The following is a 21,594-nucleotide window of genomic DNA, read 5'->3' as shown; positions in this document are numbered from 1 at the left end:
TAGAACAAGTAAATGAAGGACATTTCACAAGTCTTACCTCTTCATCATTACTGTCTATGAGCAATGCATGTTGATTGTAATGTTTTGTTTTGCATTATTTGGTCATGGAATTTTTTAAAAATGCAAATTGCAAATATAAAGAGCAACTTGCAACTATCTCAATTGGAATGTTGTTCAAGAATGAACTCAGATTAAAAGAAAAAGGAAAGAGCTCATATTCCACAAGGAGAAAAGAGTGTTGATCTGTTGACCATATGCCACCAATTCTGTTTGGTGGTTGATCTGTTGACTATATGCCACCAATTCTGTTTTACAGTAATCTAACTAACCTACACTGTTTTGTTTACTAGGTTTGCTGAAGCAAAATCTTTGGGAGAAAAAGTAAATGAAATAAGAAACAAAATCAGTAAGTAATCCATGAATCTTCCATGTTCTGTTACAATGTCAGCATATCAAACTTACATCAGCTAAGCCATTTTAAATGTTTTTTAAGATCAGCTGTTATCAGAGAAAGTCAGCTGCTTATCCTGTGCTGGATGTTACCATCAGCTATGACTTCTGCTGATCTTTCCAGATACTCACCTCTTAAGTCTCTACTATCAAAGGGTTTTTGTTTTGCAAAGGAAGCCAGCAAGGGCTTTGTGAAGCAGTGTATTGAAGATACAGTAAGGTCCTGAGTAAGGTGACAAGAGTACTGGTAAAATAATACCTGTACAAGTTGCAAAATAGATCCTATATAACTATGACCCATCAAAGGTATAAACATTCTCAGCCAAAGCTCACCTTTAACCAGGAATGCTAAAATCAAGATGCCCAATAGCCACTGCTGTCTCAAACATTGGGCCTGGTGACAAGCATACATTGTGGCAGACATCACAAATCTTGTTCTTTTCCTTACCTTCTTCTGAAAAATCTTGGTGGCTCCCTAGGGTTTTTTTCTGGGGGTAGGACATTGGGGAGAAGGGAGACACACACATCTTTGACACTGAACCATGTCCAGTTCAGTGCTTAGCATACTGTGTTGCAATGCTGGCAGTCCAGATTCATCTATAGAATCATAGAATTGTAGAGTTGGAAGGGACACTGGGGATCGTCTAGTCCAGCTGCGTGCCGTGCTTATTTGTGAGACTCACAGCTTGCTTAGCCTGATCTACTTCATCTGATTTTTGTGCAGATAAGATGCTGTTCTTAACTCCTTGGTGGAAGGACAAGATACAAACCTTAATAGTAATAATGAAATCACAAATTATTCTTAGTCCAGAATGATTAAGGTAGGGAAATGGTTAGGATTCTCCTAAATTTCCAATATATGCAGTCATTTTTCAGTATCTCAGTAATAATCATGGAAATGGTCTAGACACCATAATGTGTGTTCTAGTTACAGAATTCTTGGTCTTTGAGGATGAAAGATTGTATCATTTGCATAATGATTACTCATTCAACTTGGGGGTAAAAACAGACGAGTATGGTGGAAGTGGTTTAAACACACATCCCCTGCCCTGAAGAGATATGCCTCAGAATGTAGCAAATGTGTGTACAAACCATTTCTATCATATTTAGGATGTTACATCTGTCTTCAACCTGCATTACTAATAACAAACTAATTTCCTCTAGCAATAAGAATTTTGCTCAGTGTGTGTTCTCAGAAAGTGGTCAACTTATATAGTGGAATTTCTCAGGGCCAATCCTTGAGTAATGTATATGCTACACACTGCAGGAATTTGATACGGGACTTCCTGCTTATATGTTACGCCGGCATTTCTTTCTGTGTCTCCTACTTCCTGGGTTCTCTTTCCTTGTTGCATTTTTCATGTTGTGCTGTATTAACTATCAATGGAATTGATTTGCTTCTCCCACAACAGGGTATATTTACATGGGTAGCAACATATTGTCATCTGCCCTGGGATCTATGGATGAAGAACAGTATATAAATTTAATAAATAATAATAATAATATGTTCATTTTTTTTAATTTAATGTGCCACAAGAGGGTTATAAGTAATCCCAGGCAATGGGATGTGTGATTTCTTGCACTAGCTTCACACTTTGCATTGTGTGGACTGCAGCAGCACACTCTAGAATCCCCTATGTTTGCTTGTAGATGAGCAGGATGAGGACCTTCAATAGCTTCCCAAAATCCAATGCAAGAAAGTGAAAGTGAAATGCACGCTAGAATCGCAAAGCTCTTACACAGTACTAAAGCAATTCTGAACCAGCTGCAGAGGCAAGAAAACCCCCTTGGTACAATTCACTCAATGATAAGCTCATTTAAACCCCTGTTGGTTTGGATGGAGAGTGTTAAGCACATTCTCAATTTTCCCATTAAAGTAAACAGAACTTACACGCTTATCTTTGGGTGGAACATACTGCTAGTACATAGTAAATGCAATTGTAAATAGCCACAGGAATGCAGCCATTGTTGTCTGAGTCCCCCCTCCCGCCACCTCACTAATGTCCCCGAGACCTAACTTATTGTCTCAAGTTTGGTCTATTAAAGCTAGCACTATACAACCAATGTATAAATCTCCATTATCAAAAGAGTCCACCCCTCCCCACCCCCCCGATTCTGAAGGTAGATTGTGTGGACAATAGGACCATTACTTAACTAAATGTGACTTGTATGTAGAATGCATACTCAGAGTATCATTCATTACGCCATGCATGGTTCCTAATCTGCCAGAATTATACTGGAAAACCAGACTGCAGGAATTGTAGCCATCTGTGGCCTACAGCTATATATTTAATTTACTTTTATTGTTGTTTTGGTTTTCTTAAAGCATTCCTGGCTGCCCCAGTGTGCACAATTAAGGCCAGATCACATAAGTATCAGTTTCTATTTTTCCAGCCAACACTTAATAATAAAAAATTCTCTACCACAAAGGTCATAGGAGGACCTTTTGGTAAGCCACTTGATGCAATGTAGAATCCATTTTACCAGTCTTGATGATTTGCTGTGATAGTGACAGACAGCAGTTGGCTGTAGCTTGAACTTCTGTCATGCATACCTCATCATTTCCCCTTTTTTAAAGAAAACAAATACTACTATTTTGCAACAGAGGTATACAAAACATTGCAGCTACTTAATAAGTGTCCCAGCTGATATAGTGGCATTTGGAATGAAACTCAGATATTAGAAACGAGTTCTCTGTTGTCATATATTATTGTTTTCCTAACTTGACAAACAAATTCACAGGCACTGAAAGTGAAGATCTGTTGCAGTCCTGAAAACTAATTACTGCTTCAAAAGATTCCTTTAATATTTATCCTCAGATTGGAGAATATCATGTAAATGTACTCATAACAATGCTCCTATTTTGAATCTAAAAGAAGAGACTATAGGAGGATTGGGAAACCTCTGGCCTGCAGGCTTGGCATGCCAAGGGGTCCAATTTGGCCCACAAGGCCATTCCTCCTCAACCATGCCCATCCAGCCATCAGTTGATGTCACTGGTGACAGGCATCACTGCTGATGTGCAGGAGGACAGGGTTTAACCCTGCATTGGTTGTGTACCCTATTGCCAGCAGGGAACAGGATTTCGCAGCCAAGTCAGCAGCATTTAATAATCATTCATCAGCTCATGAGTGGAGTTAAAAACCTTCTCAAAAGCACAGCTCATGTGCTCCTCCTGCAAGCAGGTGAAAGACTGCAGGGGAGTGGGCGAGAAGCAGCATTTTTGAGAAACATTTTAAGACAGCGCCCCATCCTGTGTTGGTCAAAATGGGACTGTGGGATGTGCTTTAAAGCATTTCTCAGAAGCACTGTTTGAAGCATCTGCCACCCTTCTCCTTTAAATGAAAGTGGGTGCTTCAAAAACTGCTTTGAGAAGTGCTTAAGGGCAGCTTATCACGTCCTGTTGGGCTAAAATGGGACCTTGGGAGCTGCCTTAAAGCACTTCTCACAAGCAGCTTGCACACTTGAGCAGGCAGGTGGCAGCAGAGGTGAGGGTGGGGAAGACCCGCCCCCCACTTGCTGCTGACAGGAAAAACATGTGAGTTCCAGTCTTAAAGGTAAGGGAGGAGGCTTGCAAAAGCCTTTGTGAGTCTCCCATTCCCTTTAAGATTTTTAGCAAGAGTAGATACTTAAAAGGGAAGTAGGAGGAGGTTTGCAAAGGCTTTGGGTTTGTGTTACTGCAGCAACTTCTTAAAACATTCTGTGTGGACTTCCCTCAAAGATTGTTCAGTGGCTCCTGCTAATGTAAAATGTTGTGACTAAAAAGGAGCGGGTGTGGACTTGATGGGGTGGGGGGTGGGGACTTAATATGCACATTGATACACTTTTACATTTCTAAGCAGGAGAACACTGTACCAGTTTTTCATGAGTTTTCTGTATTCTTCCAGCCACACAATTCAGAATCCTAGAAGGCTTGGATAACCAAAGCAATTTTACCCTCACCTGTATGGACGTTCTTTAAGATATTTTGACAACATACAGTTGATTATCCTACCCATATTCCATAAAGTAAGGATGAGGACTTAAAAAGGCTTTCTAGGTGGTTGGCCCACAATAGTGCATTCCCTCCCCTTGAAGATTTTTCTGAAGCAGAATCCTCCACCAGAGGTTAGCAAATAGCTGATTACTTTAAAAGCATGTCATAGTACTTAGAGCGGAGCCCAGTGTTGTTGAGATCTCAATGAAATCAAGAGCCTAGACGAGGACAGAAGTTGGCCAAAAGTTCCGAAAAAGAGCTTTAAAAATAAGTCAGCTAAGCTCTTCTGTTATTGCTGAGTTAGTGATCAAATGAGCTGATCATACAAAGCATAGAACAGTAGGCAGACACACTTGATGCATGTAAGATTTTAGTAAAGATTTCCAGCGCATTGCTTTAAATGTGATGTTTACTCCACTAATTGGTATAACCTTTCCAAGAGGAAAAAATGAGCACAAATGGTATTTGAAAGCCCAAAGGAAAGCAGCTGTTTCTTTTATTCTGCTCAAAGATCACTTAGTGCTATAATTGAAGCTGAGTGAGAGAGGAAAGACAAACTTTTGTGGGAGTAGCAGCCTTTCAGTTCAAATAGACCTTCCAGAAATAATGCATCTTGGCTAGTCAATGAGAATGACACATTCTTTCATTGCTGTGGTGATTCATGCAGGATCAGTAATCTACCACTACTACGAGGTATTGTAAAACAATTGTACACATCATTCCCCACTGTCATGTCACACTGTATTAATAGCAACAGAGAAAAAGAATGTGGGTACTTCACTGTCTAGAAATGCTCAACAGGGTTACTTTAAACCTAGTCTAGATAAGCTCAATGCCTTTTGTATATAGATGTTGCAATAAACAGATTGCTTGTCTTGCCATAAATATTAAGAAACCAATAAAGGAGTTAAAGGAGGAGGATAGTTCTTCTTAGAAATTCAGGAGCTGCCTTCTGTTGAGTCAAAATATTGGTCCATCTAGCTCAGTATTATATACTCTGACCATTAGCAGTTCTCCAAAGTTTCAGAGTGTGTTTTCTCCCAGCCCTCCCTGGCTCTTCCCTTCTTCTTTGTCTCAATGCTGGTTCCTCATCATTTGCCAGTTCATATGACATTTCAGGAATTCTCAACTATGTATCCTGCTTCACCACCTGTATTATCCATTTTGGTTGTGCTGCTATAAGAAATCTTGTTTTCTTCAGTCTTCCGTGATCCACTTCTAACTTTGTTTTTGTTCTCCTACATATGCACTGGGGAGAGAGTGTTTGGGTCACAAGACAGAAATCACAAAGTATTAATCACAGGTGTCTTCACCTGCTATTAATATCCTGTATGGGTTTGCAGGCCTCTAGTCCTTTTTATCCATCTGGCATGTGAGACATCAGAAGAAGTAATTTTTATTAAAATCTGTGGTTAGTAATATTGTCTCTGTGGAATAACTGTAGCGAACTCAAGTGGAAGCATTGTTTGAAATAAAGGAAAATAAGAAAGTCAGGATCATGAAAATAAAACGCAGCTGTCCTGGTAAATAAGAGGATGGATGGAAAGATGGAATGGATTAGGGAGCACAGAAGAAAGGGTGTAAATGTTGGGAAATTGTACAGGGGCATTGGGGGAAGGGAATATTTATGGAAATGAACATTCCCAAATTGTTAATCCATCTCAAATTCTGATCATATAGAAATAAACAGGAGCCTTGCCGAGCATAATGAAACATGGCCTGTTTTATCTCCGCTGGATGCAGCCATGGAATCCTCAAAGGCAATTGAAGGGTTACACTCCGTGCTACTAGGTCTGCTATACTATGCCTATTATGTATGCAGTTATATTGTTAAAAGCAGATGAAGAACAGTTGACTTTATTTAGCTGAACCCAGCGAAGTAACATTTTAAAGCAACTTGTTGACAAGTTGGAAAAAGTCTCTTGTACTCTCTGTCTCATATTTTGCCGATATGAATGACACACCTTTTCAAGCACGAGCTCATTATTCAGAACTGAGTACCCCAAGAAAGGTGATAGCAGTATTGCATGAATTGATATGTCAGAAGGATTATATAGTTTAGATTATTCGTGCATGAGCTTAAAGCAGGCATGTGCCCTCCCATAGGAAAGGTCCACATTCCTGTAAATATTTTATCTGGTAAAATCTAATCTGAAGCGGCATGTGCAATAGAGCTAGCCTTAAGGATTTGGGCAGGATGAGTAAAATAAGTTCTCCCTCATTTTGAGTTACCATGACTTTAATATTGATTTTGTAGCTTGTCAGTCCCCAAGTGGTTCTCCATGGCTATCTGTTAACATGGGGTTCTATGGACCTGTGGGCACATTTGGAATTTTTAAAAGGGGCAGCGGATGTGACCTGGTGGAATGAGAGAACCAGTGGGACAGGGCTATATCTCTATATATAAACTCTATAGAAAGGACAGGAAAGGATTTACTGGAGGTAGCATCTTTCTGTACATCAAAAAAGGCATTGAGTCCAGCAAGCTAGAAATCCTGAAAGGCATGGACTCCTCCACAGAATTACTGTAGATGGTGATACTAGGCTGCAAGAGTAATTCAATACTGGGGAAGTGCTATTGTTCCTCTAGTTAAAAGGCTCAGGGAGAACTTGAAAAGGATAAAAACCAAGGAGGAATGCAAAAGAAGAGACTTGGTAGGAGTGACTTCAACCAGCACCAGTTTTAGGGTTGTGCCGGCAGTTCCCCTGCACAAGGGGCACATAACGCTGCTACTCATCATCATCATCATCATCATCATCATCATGTTGTTGTTGTTGTTTAGTCGTGTCCAACTCTTCGTGACCCCATGGACCAGAGCACACCAGGCACTCCTGTCTTCCACTGCTTCCCACAGTTTGGTCAAACTCATGTTGGTAGCTTCGAGAACAATGTCCAACCATCTCGTCCTCTGTCGTCCCCTTCTCCTTGTGCCCTCAATCTTTCCCAACATCAGGGTCTTTTCCAGGGAGTCTTCTCTTCTCATGAGGTGGCCGAAGTATTGGAGCCTCAGCTTCAGGATCTGTCCTTCCAGTGAGCACTCAGGGCTGATTTCCTTAAGAATGGATGCGTTTGATCTTCTTGCAGTCCATGGGACTCTCAAGAGTCTCCTCCAGCACCATAATTCAAAAGCATCAATTCTTCGGCAATCAGCCTTCTTTATGGTTCAGCTCTCACTTCCATACATCACAACTGGGAAAACCATGGCTTTAACTATACGGACCTTTGTTGGCAAGGTGATGTCTCTGCTTTTTTTGCTTTTTTTATCATTCCACCTCTATTTATATGGGTACCTACTGAGAAAATCTATTCTGTTTGTGGGGTGGGGGGAATAACGGAGAATCAAAATAGGAGAATAAATAGAATGGGTTATCCTGGGGAAGGAAAGGGTTGGCTGGCACCATGAAGAGTAGCACTTGACATTTTGTTGCATATCCCATTTTTTATTCTTGTTTTAAGACTTTTCTAAACCACTCCTGGGCATCATGTGATGGGAAAGCAGGATATAAATAAATGAACTACAACAGCAGTAGAATGGTGCCTTGTGCCTTCAGACCATTTCTTGGCTAAATGAGATTGTACACCCACTTTCTCACAGATCATTTGCAGCCTATATGCCATGACTACTGCTGCTTCAAGATTATGCCCTTTAGTCTGTTGACCACAGTGAAAATCAGCAGAAATAACTAGGTGCACAGTTTCATAGTTACGCTCAGATCATAACTGCCCTTGCTTTGTGGGATTTGGGGGCAGCCAGCTGGAACTGGATGGGGGAAATTGCTTGAGCGTCACACAGATAATTCCCATGTAACTGTAAGTTCATACAGTACTGGATTCCATCCTTAATAACTTGTATTTAATTAATATGCTTTTCCTAATTTTTAATCAAGTTTTGTATATCTCTCATTGTGTTGCAAATTTTACTTGGAATTCAGTCTTCCTTTCAAAATAACTGGCAAGAAGTAATCATGTTTCAAAACTTGGAACCCTAAGGCTGGATGTAATTAATATATTAATACTTATAGAACAGTAAGGTTATTCAATTCTATGAATAATGTTCCTAGTCTCATGTAACTGGCAGCTTTTCCATAGGTTAGCAGTAAAATAAATGAGAAAATGGGAAGAAAAAGAATAGAAACACTTTGCCTGTAATCTATTTTCTGAACGCAAAGAGTCCTTCAGCATCTGGTATCACTTCATTTTCATTTTAGAGGCCAGAGGCCTACTCTTTTTATACACTCCTACTGCCACTTGGACAGTCCTCAACATGAAGAAGTCCTTCATGGACACAGAGATGTGTATTTCTATTTCTGTGTTCTGAAGTACATATTTTTTTAGAGGTGCTGGACAGGCAATGGATCAAGATGATCAGTTACTGTTATCAAGAAACTCCAGTGTACATGTTATGTAGCGATCTAACCTTCCGCAAGAATGGGCAGTATCTCCACCCTGATATATTAGCACTCTGAAATCATCAGGGATAATTTCATATTAGCATTTGCTTCTTTTGCAAAAGTATGTTCTTTGCAAGGTCAGCATATTTCATAGTGCCCGTGAAAGTGCAGATGTAAATCTTATTATTATAGCACTCTTCTTTCCACTCTCATGAAGCAGCATGAGGAATCAGACCCTGGGCTTTAATGGAAATGCCACTGTGAATAGGTCGAAATCCTTAAAAAACACAGCAACATATCAGGAAGATATTTTGTATGTGTGACCTGCATATGAATAGTCATGGCAGAATTCACAAAATTGCTGCAATAAAATACAATGGCTGGTGTTTTCCAAGTTGATTAAACCTTAAATCATGTGGAATTAGCACTGTCGGCACAGCTGTTTCTGGATATGATGGTAGGAAAACAGTCTACAGCACAATAAATTCCTATATTACAAGGCCGTCATTACTGAACTATAGCTAAGATTGAGCTGAGCTGGTTTTTTAAATCGTATTTTCCTTCTCTACCAGAAGTTATGAAATGGCTTTAAATCCACATACATAGTCAGCTGGCTTTGAAACATCACCAATACTTATTCTAGGACTTCCCATGGAATGTAACTACTTTAGAAGGGCCTCATTTTTAGAGTTCATTGGAATTATTAAATCTTAGGAGTAGCATTTCTTTGGTAATATAGTATAGAATAACCATTTGTAAAAGAGTTTAAACCAAGTGAAAGGGCATCTGATCCAGATTCAGACTACAGCATGTGAGGAGGGGAGGTTTAATCATTCACTCCTGGGGTGAAAAAAATCACCCCTACATCACAAATAAACGCCCATTGGTCCTGATGGAAAGGGACAAGACACATGAATGTTCAAGATGAGAAGCACTTGTCATTTCATATATTACAGAAAACATCTTAAAATAATTCAAAGACTGCTGTGTGGTGCTTTGTTTTGCGGGAAAGGGATTCCTCATGTTGAAAACTTCTCATTAGAACACCCAAAGTAGAGTGGCTATGGCCCAATATTTGAAATAGCAACTTTCATCCAAAAAATACCACTTAATATAAGTAACCATTATACTTGACGAAGATTTAAGTATATAGGAAAAGAGGGAAAGTTCAGACAATAGACAAAAATGTATCATCTTAATCACTTTAGGTGTTTCATTCTGGTCCATAAAATTATCCATCACAGATACTGTTGTGTATGAGAGGAGGCAGGAGACCTTCATTCTGGTTTCTGTCCTTGCAGATAGAAGCAAACCCAGGTTCATCACATACACAGAATAGATATAACTAATCCCAGATCTCCTAAGTGTATGTATGTATAGAGACACAATGTGATTAAAAGCACATTGGCTCTGCCAACATACATTACATTTTTAGGTGCACACTTAAGCAACTGTGTGAAGAGTAGACTTTAAGCTGGTGTGCTGGACTGAAGTACAGTTTCTTTCTACTCTGCAGCACATAATGCATTTTTTGTGTTCAGAGTTGTAGAGTAAGCACCTTTCTTTTTCTACCATTCTTTAGAAATAATCAAATAATAAAAATGCAAACAGAAATCAATCGTATCTTGATTCATCTGGAGCCATTAAGAATAGCCTGCAGCATCAGCATGAATATGTAATTGACTTAAAGGACAGTGAACCCTTAGCCATATGGCATTGTGGTTTTTGTTTTTTGTTTTTAAACTATGGTAATGGGCCAATTCTATATTTAATTCAAGGACAAACAGATGTGATAAACAACTAAGGGACAATGTCCAGATGCTGTCTCTCTCACTTGAAAAAAAATATTGACATGCTTCTAATTTATTAGGGCCCATGCAGAACCATAGAAATATAAAGCTGAAAAGAAACTGAAGGATCTGTTGCCTGCATCAATGTTGGACCTAAAAGTTGCTAGTAATTTGGACCATACTATTCCTTTCCACACAGTGCTGGAGGGACCAAAATACACTATGCCAAAGTCAATAATAGATTCTGCTGGGCTGGGCAAGCTGCGTTCTTTAAGGAGTTCAGTTGGTGATGTTTCTCCATCTAAAGCTCAGTTCGGAAGCTTGGCTAGAAAAACTAGTAGGGAATGCAGATAACAGCTGCTTAGGAGCCATCACCTAACTTGGGCTTATCACAGGGAAGTAAAAGTAAAAACATTTAGACATGACCGTGTGTGTGTTGCCTATGGACCATTATTTTTAAAAAAAGAAGGTAGAAAGTGTATCGATCCCTGAACTTGGATTGAATGCCTTGTATCCATAAATACTTCTGTTGTAGTATTAGCAGAGTGCAGTGTGGCACTGCCATTGTAGTTGCTTCCCAAGTGGGGTGAGAAAGAGCACCCCCCAGGCCTTCATATGGCTCTGTAGTGCAGCATTCCTACCCCCAGCACACACAGAAAGCTTCCTTTGTTCATTATAGAAGTATTTGGTGCTCTGCACAAGTGGACAGCCTCCCTCTTGAGCTTTACATTTTGAATCAGCCACTCTATCATTACATTCTTCCTTTCCTCCATGCTTTGTCCATTTTAACAGTGAGCTGGCATAGCTGCCAACTTCTTTTGGCCCAGCAAGTCACTCTGCAACTTAGTGTGCCATGCTCCTCTTTTTGTTTAGCTGACTGCTAAGACAAGTCTATAGTGGTGCTGTCTTGCCTCCCAAGACAAGGTCAGGGTTTGAAGAAGAAGAAAAAGAAATGGTGCTATATAGGCTGAAGAAGAAACCTTCTGTCTTTTGTGGAACCTGGCCTCACCAGTGCACAGACGAGCAAGGTTCTGGAAAGGAAAAGGTTTACTATCTTTCCATTAACATTCTAAGCATGGTGGCCATGCCTTTGTGGGTGCAAAGACACCACTGTCCTTTGGTCTTAATGGATTTTGCAGTACATCAGGATTAACTTAGGTTCAGTAAGTTCAGTAGACATAGGCTCTGGTTAAACATTAGTTGAATACAGCTCTTGTTTTCCTGAACATATGAAGCAATGTCTCTGGTTTCCATTATCTCCTGTCTGTTGTGATGCAAAGCCAGAGGTTTTGTATTTTAAAAGCTTTTTAAAAGTAAAAGATACGTACGTATATGTAGATGTGTATGTACAGGGTGGCTTACAATTAGGCGTACAATAAACATACAGGAGGAATAAAATGTAATATTTAAAAGTCTGGGGAAATAAAAAAGATCTGCACATGGCACTGAAATGACCTCAAAGTAGATGTCAGACAAACCACCCTGGAGAGAGCATTCCACAAACACATCGATATAGAATGTTAGAGTTTCCAAAGCACTTCACAATATGTTACTGCATGCTTAATCTTTGCAACAATCTTAAAAGGTTAAGGAGTAACATTGTGCATCCCATATTGCTGGGGGACATGGCTGAGGCTATGAGAGTGGATTGATTGTCTTAGGCTGTATCCTATGCACATGAAGGCTGCAATCCTCCCCCCCCCCCCCCGAGCTGCTCAAAGATTTTAGGACTGGGCGGTCATCCCCATCCACTGCCCTCTGCTGATCTCTTCTGGCAAGTGGGGAAGCTCTGTCACTGTGGAGGTCCCCACTGCAGTCCCAAAAAGCATGGCAGAGAAAATGTTATTCCCGGTAATGTTCCTATCCATAGAAACTGATATGAGGCCACCCAACAGGGTCCATTGGTTTAATAGGATTTACTTCAAGTAAACATCCACAGGGTTGGGCTAAGCAGAGAGCCCAAAGATGGACAACTTGGGAACATCAGTTAGACCTACCCAGAACCAATGAGACCTCTGGTGCCCCCTGCTCTTCCCTTCCCTGCCATGCCTTGAACCCTTGCCATGCCTGGCAACAGAGCTGCAGTGGATGGGAGAGGTAGAGGAGCTGGGGAGTGTGCAAGCATGTTTATGTGCACACAGTCCATATCCCTTTATTGGCTCAACCCCCCCCCCCGCCTCAAACCATGCAACAGAGAGACAGTAGGGGTGGGGGGAGAGGGAGCAGAGCTGGTGAGCAGCGTGCACAGTCTATTTGCCTCTGCCCAGCACTCGTTTGGGTACTCCCCAGTCTCTCCCACTCACTGCCACCCTGTTGAAGAGCTTGGGGGTGGGGAGTGAGCTAACAGGGCTCCGTTAGCTCACTCCCCACCCCTGAGCCCTTAATCAGGGACATGCAAGTCCATAAGAGATCCATGAATTTAAATCAGTGTCCACGCTAATCTTCCTTCTAAAGTTCATACTGAAACAGGCCAGGCTCTCCTTCATCCCCCTCCTTATTTTTATCTTCACAATAATTCCATATCTTGTGTCTTCCATCAGAAGTCTGCACACTAATTTTGTTAGTTTCATCTCTTTTCCATACCTTGGGATGGTATTTTTATCCAGGAACCGAGGCCAAAACCACCAGATTTATCACAGTCCTAATGACAGCTAGCTGCATGCTGAGTGAATTCCTCAATTCCCCCAAACTACTTTTTTTGCCAGAACATGTGGTGATTCAGCATTCAGCATTTTATTGGTACTGTTATCTCCAAATGAAGAATGACTCCTTTGGAAAAAATGATTTGGTATCAACTGTGGGAATATTTTTAGCAGCTTGTTTGGTGAGGCTTCATAAAATATAATTAGTTGTGGAGAGAAATGTTAGCACAGTGCTAAGGTCAGTTTTGGGCAGGGTTCACTCAAAACAGTTCACATCATTGGGATCAAAATAATGTGTCTACAGTTCACATTATTGGGATCAAAAGGTACATTTCTGTAAGAATGTATGGTATTTCATTGTTCCTTGAGTAAATATTTGTGTTTCAGAAAGTTATGGAACTGGCAGTACAACACGCCAAAGCCCATCTCTTGTTTGTAGGAAAAAGTCTGTACATACAACAGAGCTGGAATCATTTACTTATTTTGTTACTAATAAGCCTTTGAGTTTGTTGCCTTGCCTCGGTAATGGACTCGATGAGAGCCAACAAGCTGAAGTTCAATCAAGATAAGACTGAGGCACTATTAGTGGGTGGTTCCCTAGACCAGATGAGTGGGAGATTGCCTGCTCTTGATGGGATTACACTCCCTCTAAAGGAGAGGGTACGTAGCTTGGGGTACTCCTGGATCCATTGCTGTTGCTTGAGGCTCAAGTGGCCTCAGTGGCACGGAGTGCATTCCATCAGCTTTGGCTGCTGCCCCAGCTGCACCCCTCTCTGGACAGGGATAGGCTAACCTCTGTTGTCTATGTTCTGGTAACATGTAGGTTAGATTACTTCAACATGTTATATGTAGGGCTGCCTCTGAAGATGGTTCAGAATCTTATCTGGTGCAGAATTCAGTGGGTAATGTTGTTAATGTAATCTTGTAATATTTGTAGTACTGAAATGTGGTTTTTGTATATTGTTATATGTTCTATTATGTTGTTTTATAATGTGGCGCTGTGGGTAAAACCTCAGTGCGTAGGACTTGCTGATCATATGGTCGGCGGTTCGAATCCCCGCGGCAGAGTGAGCTCCCGTCGTTCGGTCCCAGCTCCTGCCCACCTAGCAGTTCGAAAGCACTCTTAAGTGCAAGTAGATAAATAGGTACCGCTTTATAGCGGGAAGGTAAACGGCGCTTCCGTGTGCTGCGCTGGTGCTGGCTCGCCAGCTGCAGCTTCGTCACGCTGGCCACGTGACCCGAAAGTGTCTTCGGACGGCGCTGGCTCACGGCCTCTAGAGCGAGATGAGTACGCAACCCTAGAGTCGGACACGACTGGCCCATACGGGCAGGGGTACCTTTACCTTTAATGCTACAAAATTGTTCTTGTGATGGTTGATTTTGAGATATATTCCTGTTTTCTTTGTTGTAAGCCACTTTGAGCATGATTCTCTTTGTGGAAGAGTAGAGTACAAATAGAATCATGAAGGAAGAAAGAATATGGAGAAACCTTAGTGTGATCCAGACAAAATATGACAACCATCTACTACATGGAGCAGGAAGGAAACATTCCTGATTTTTCAAAATTCCTGAAGTAGAATGAAAATTTGTGGTAAAATTGAGGAAGTAGAAAAGAACTTGTATTGACTTGATGATAGAAAAAGAAATTGTATTGACTTGAATTGAATGGGGGTGGGTGAAAAGAAATTGTATTGACTTGAATTGAAATTGAAACTGAAATTGAAAAGAAATTGTATTGACTTGAATTGAATTGAATGCGGGGGTGGCATTTGGGTGCATGTCCTGCAGTCCACTTTGAGATCCATACCCATCGTACATAGGCAAAAGGGCTGGAATTATCTGACTATAAACCTAATGTAATATTAGGCTGCAGTTCTGTATCAATTTGCCCAGGAATAAGCCACATTCAGGGACACGGGTGGCTCTGTGGGTTAAACCACAGAGCCTAGGATTTGCTGATCAGAAGGTCGGCGGTTCGAATCCCCATGATGGGGTGAGCTCCTGTTGCTCCATCCCAGCTCCTGCCAACCCAGCAGTTCGAAAGCACGTCAAAGTGCAAGTAGATAAATAGGTACCGCTCCTGCGGAAAGGTAAATGGCGTTTCCGTGCGCTGCTCTGGTTCGCCAGAAGCGGCTTAGTCATGCTGGCTACATGACCCGGAAGCTGTACGCCGTCTCCCGCAGCCAAGAAAGCGAGGTGAGCACCGCAACCCCAGAGTCGGTCACAACTGGACCTGATGGTCAGGGGTCCCTTTACCCTTTACCTTAAGCCACATTCAGCTCATTAGTACTTACTCAGAAGTGAGTAGGCACGACAGTGCTGTTAGAAACCATGTCTCCTATATTCTCCCAGTTGTTTTCTGAGGGGATTGGGATTATGAGAGCTTCATGCACTGATCCAGATTTCAGGTACCTGCCTCACCTAGTAGTAGGTGCTCATTGCAGGTTTTCTTAAAAATAAACTTGAGTCGTCATCAGTCAGGGCTTCTTTAGCTGTGATTCCTGCATTTCAGGGGATTGAACTAGATGACCAACTCTTGAGGTCCTTCCCAACTCTACAGTTCTGTAAGTCTATGTGTGATCATGTTTGCAAATGTAAATTCATTAGCCTATACAGACTAAATAATTGCCCTGCAGTCATAGTATAACTTGATTAAATAGCTGTCTGCCTTTGACAAAATATACCAATCTAAAAAATAGTCTTGATGCACATTTTGCTGTTCAGTCTCTAGAAAAAATTGCATGGATTTGTGTTGCATGCCTAGCAGCTTTGTAATAGAGGAACAGTGTTGGGCCCTTGGGAAATATGATGGTTAGCCTCTGTGGTTGGGCAGAAGTGTTTGTTACATTCTTGATGTGCACAGTTGACCAGAGGTGCAACCTTTAGTCTGACCTAATGGCTCAACATCATATTTAAAGAGATCATTAATCAACCTGATCCATGGACAGCTTCTGTCAGCACTTGTTATAAGGGAAAATATTGAGTACAGTCCACCAGGAGTATCACCTGCAGAAGCATAATTGAAATTAATAGAGCTTCACAAGAGCACAACTGTAAAACATGTTAGAGGAATAAAGAAAAATCGTTTGCACTAGGGCAGCCAACAGAGACTCTGATGGAGAGAGTGGGGGAACAAACTTGCTCCTTTCTATCACATAAAGCAGAAAAGAAGAGTGAATGAACACTCTGTAAATAAACCTACAACACAACTCTGCCAAATGGAGTGGAGAAATACATAAGGACTGAGAAGCTTTATGCATGTTAGGGGTAAAGGGTAAAGGGACCCCTGACCATTAGGTCCAGTCGTGGCCGACTCTGGGGCTGCGGCGCTCATCTCGCTTTATTGGCCAAGGGAGCCGGCGTACAGCTTCCGGGTCATGTGGGCAACATAACTAAGCCACTTCTGGTGAACCAGAGCAGCACACGGAAACGCCATTTACCTTCCTGCCAGAGTGGTACCTATTTATCTACTTGCACTTTGATGTGCTTTCGAACTGCTAAGTTGGCAGGAGCAGGGACCGAGCAACGGGAGCTCACCCCGTCGCGGGGATTCGAACCACTGACCTTCTGATCAGCAAGTCCTAGGCTCTGTGGTTTAACCCACAGCGCCACCCGCGTCCCGTTTATGCATGTTAGGGACATCTTATATATTGCAAAATGTCTACAGTGAGAATGTTTCTATGTAAAAATGTACCTATACAGCATGTGCAGGTAGGTAACTCGTAATGGGTGACAGTCGCATGTGCTGGGAAGCTATAGAAGGCATATGCAGCAATTTACCAAATGCCAACTGATCACAGACAGAGTATTCTGCTTGAGGAATAAGCAACAACAATGTTTTCCATTGGCTAGGACTTTCCCTGTTCTCTCAGCTGAGAGTCCACTTGGCACAGCTAGCATTCACCCCTTTGGCAATAATCATTTAGAAACACATTTACTGCATACTTATGTTTCCATTTATCTGTATTGATTTCAGGCCCTTTCTGCTAATGCCACATTGTTTTCCAGGCTAATTCCGCACCCTGGCAGCCCAACTTCATTTCACAGTTAGCTGTGCTTTGAGAAACCTTTGAATTTTCTTCACTGCATCAGGTTGCAACTGCTTCTGGGTGCAGTTCCTTCATGGTCTATGAGGGAGAATTAAAGTGACTTTAGCAACAGTAGAGAGAGCAGTGTAAGGACAGCGATGGAATAAAACAGATACCAAACATCCCCCTTGCCTTATCGCACTGCTGCCCTGTCAAACTCTCAATCCATTCGTCTTGAACTAATTTTGTGGCAGTTAACCAGCTGAAAGTGTTGACCATTTCAACATTAAACAAACTTCACCCATTCTTATTAAATTCTTACATTTTTCATAATCTATAAGGAAAGCAGGTTAAACTTTTCATCACAGCCCACATAACACAAGCCATCATTTCTTGCAACCCTTAGTGCTAGATTCTCCCTTTGTTAAAATAAAAGCTGATATTCTCCAGATGCTGATTTCTGCATACAAAATCAAGACTGATTATAGCATATACGCAGACTTGTCAATTTGCTTGACAGAAGGGGATAAAAGCAGGACCAGAGTGAGGGTGTGATGGGCCACATCAAATGGTTGCTGGGAGCCCTTCCATTTTTGTCCCATTGTATGCTAAGTGCCAAACCAAGAACAGGAGAAGTGTTTGTCCCAAAGCAATCATTAAGTCAATTCTGCCTTGTTATTATTCATAGGCATTTAAATGTTGTCCAGAATTTTTAATCTCTGATCTGTTTCCAGCACAGTCAAATTGCAAAGTAATTATAACACTAAACTCATCAATCAAAAAAGACGTATGACTTCCTACTTTGCTCTCATTGTCAGCAAAGCAATGTTTTGCTGAACCTTTAATAAATAACAAATTTAAATAGCCTAAGAAAAGTTATCCTAGTAGAGACAGTTCAGTCATAATCTATTATGTACTGTTATCCAAAAAGCCTCCAAGGTTACCAAATAATTATGGTTGTTTTTAAATGACATGTTTATTATAAGTGTATATAGATGTGGCTAGCTCATAATGCTGTTATCACAGTATGAGGAATATTTTGGGGGGAGCATGGTTCAGGATAAAATAAGGTTGCTATTACATGCAACATACTAGTTAACAAAATGTCAAATCATTGGAAAGCAGACATAAGCAGGGGTGTTGTTGTTTTTTAAAGAACTCTGTTTATTCTTTTGGAAAATGTTCTCGAGTCAATTGTTTTCTAAACATTTCAAAGTTCTAAATGCAGATTGAGCTTTAATTTAACTGACTCTTCTTCTTAATTGAGCAGGCACTGTAAATAGCAAAGCATATGAGTCAGAATTTGGGGTTTCCAAACATCTTTCTGTCAAACATCTGTTTCTGTTTGTGTAATACCATAATATTAAGAATATCAGAGAAAGAGACATTCATATATATATATGTCTTGCAGCCCAACCATCAAAGCTGCTATTATCTTCAGGTACAATGCTTTCCTTTTCCTCCTGACTGCTTTGTTTAAACTACTCATCCAGCAAGATTTGAATATCCTCTTTTATAAGTAGGTACCACCAGCCCCCTACAAACATTTCTTCATCCAAACTAGGGGGATCTGTTTAAAGAGACAACATAGGAGGGTGCACTATAATGACAGGTCTGTGGCCCACATCCTCTTGAAACGAAGTCTTTCCAATTTCTCAAGTTCCCACTGTTCTACAGACTATTGATGTTACACAAGTGTCTGGGCATGTGGTGTTTCACCAGTCTGGAGCACTTAACCAAACATGTTTTTCCTGGTAAATCACAGAGACACAAAAGCATCAAACAAGCAACTTGGCGAAAGAAAATCAAAGGTTAAATATAATTCTAACTTATGTACTCTGCTTCAGCATTTTTGGTAATTTGCTGAGCCAGCCCTGAAGACTTTTAGAAGTCTTTTCTGAGCTGGATCTCACTGTCCAGACTGAACAATGGGGGTGAAGACACTCCTTCAGGTATACAGGGCCAAAGCTGTTTAGGGCTTTAAAGGTCAGCACCAACACTTTGAATTGTGCACAGAAATGTACTGGAAGCCAATGTAGGTCTTTCAGGACTGGTGCTATATGGTCTCGGCAGCCACTCCCAATCACCAGTCTAGCTGCTACATTCTGGATTAGTTGTCGTTTCCAAGTCACCTTCAAAGGTAGCCCCACATAGAGTGCAATGCAGTAGTCTAAGTCTTCTCTCTTCCCTTTGGCGATCGCTCGTAGCCGAGTAAGATTGTCTTCCAGAAACATGGTTTTAACAATGAGTCTGTAAGTGACTGTGGAGGCCAATTCTGTACCCACACATCCTTCCACAGTGGGGACATTGGTTCCCGGGTGGGAGTTGTGGTGTGGATTTGCCAAGCGTGCCTTCCTCTTAGCACATTCCTCCCTTGCTTTCTGAGTCTTCAAAGTCCATGGCACCTTTGGTAAAGGCTGTTCTCCAGCTGGAGCACTCGCAGGCCAGTGTTTCCCAGTTGTCAGTGTTTATACTACATTTTTTTAGATTTGCCTAGAGACAGTCTTTAAACCTCTTTTGTTGACCACCAGCATTACGCTTTCCATTTTTAAGTTCGCAATAGAGTAGTTGCTTTGGAAGACGATAATCAGGCATCCGTACAACATGACCAGTCCAACAAAATTGATGTTGAAGAATCATTGCTTCAACACTGGTGATCTTTGCCTCATCCAGTACACTGATATTAGTTCGCCTGTCTTCCCAAGTGACTAAGTGGGAGGTAACCAGAACATGTACCACCCTGGCAAGACAGTGTGCAGACAGGTAGGGTCTCAGCCGGCGTACCAGATGGAGCTGGTAGACAGCTGCCCTCGGCACCTGCATCTGCATGGACCACTGTGAGACCAGAATGACTCTCATGCTTCAGAACTACCTCTTCATCATCGGAACTGTTGCCTTCTCCCTAATGGAATTATTTGCTCACTTATATCTTACCAATACATTTATTTCCCACTGATCCAGTTTCAATCATCCTCTCACATCCTGCTGTGAAAATATTATGGCTATCCCCTGTTCCCATGTCTTTCAGACCACTCCTCATTTGGGCCTCCTCTCTTCTCCACCCCCTGATTATGTATAGATTCTCATGAAGTTATTCCCTTGTGTACATTGTTATAAAATATGTTCATTCTCATGTAACACATAGAATAAAAATAAATTCTAGCCAACTATTTCTTTTCAGAAGGGCAGCTGTAGTTAAAACCTATCCTGGAATTTTTTTGTCCTCTCACATTTATCATGGATTTCCCCCAGGAAAATTGAAACTAGTGTGGGTCTTCCAGCTCTAACAACAAATGATTTAAAATAGAATTCTTAAGATGTGGTTTTGACCCCTATCAAGCTATGACTATTTCATCCAGCAACAATTTGATGTAAAGTACTAGAGTGAAGACACCCCAAAACATACCTGAGTTCTTTTATATATATATATACACACTAATGTTTTTAAGACTTGAGTTCCATTTTTCTTGCAGTTTGACGAGGGTTTGACTGTATCTTTGACAACTCAATGATCTTCCCCCTTTATGACAGACCTCAGTTTCATATTACATGTTTTGTTCAGGGAGAGAGCATGAAGAAAACGGGCTGAACTTGTTCAGTGGCCATTAGGGAATAAGATTATTATTATTAATTACTGAATTTATATATCACCCTATACCTGGATGGTAACTGTTCCTGCCCAGACTGGAAATTAACCTACAGTTCTAGGAGGTCTTTATACTCAGGAGTTAGGGTCAGTTGAAACAGAGGTGAAAAACATACATTGATGCATTGCAGGCTGCCTGGGACCTCATGGCAGCTGGGCAATATGAACAGTACCAGTTCATACAAACAACATCTTTTTGTGAGGCCAGTCCAAGAGCCATGTCTGTAACCCAGCCCTGACTTTAATGTGAAGACTCCAGGAAATGGACTCCTAATCAAGGTGGCACAGCTTGTGACAGGATATTCACTAAGATGAAGGCTTCATCTACTCTTTCTGCTTGAGAGGGAGTTGGTACATTCCTATATCGAGCACTGAAACTTTTAGAAAATATACTGCATCTGGCATTTACAATTGCCCTTGGAACATTCAAGTATTTCAGCGTAACTTGCTTAAATGCTGGTTATGAGACTGAGTGAATGACTAATAGCAGTTTTCCATTGCTAGTTTTATGAATGAGTTCCTGTTAGTCCATTTGTCTTCTACGCTGCTTAGCTTTACAAAGTTGCAGGACGCTGCAGTTCCATGAAAGTGGCTGTGCCGCCATCCTGGGACTGAATTTTCAGAGCCAATGACCAAACCAGTACTTTGAGATATGCAATAAATAAATTCT

At 41.2% G+C, this 21,594-nt stretch overlaps 1 protein-coding gene across 6 annotated transcripts in view; it reads left to right on the top strand.

Moving 5' to 3' along the window:
* Positions 1–21,594, top strand: part of KIF6 (kinesin family member 6) — a 154,634-nt gene that overhangs the window by 99,259 nt on the left and 33,781 nt on the right. For all 6 annotated transcript variants that reach the window (XR_014545726.1, XR_014545727.1, XR_014545728.1 and 3 more), the window contains exon 15: positions 351–406. Coding sequence is in view for 1 of the 6 variants with exons in the window: in XM_083604512.1 (XP_083460638.1) it covers positions 351–406 (56 nt within the window). In the remaining 5 variants the exon portion in view is untranslated. The remainder of the gene's footprint in view (positions 1–350; positions 407–21,594) is intronic.

The sequence above is a fragment of the Podarcis filfolensis genome (assembly GCF_964270895.1).
Source record: "Podarcis filfolensis genome assembly, chromosome: 3".
NCBI lineage: Eukaryota > Metazoa > Chordata > Lepidosauria > Squamata > Lacertidae > Podarcis > Podarcis filfolensis.
Note: the sequence above shows the minus strand (reverse complement) of the source record. Positions and strands in the feature narration are given on the sequence as shown.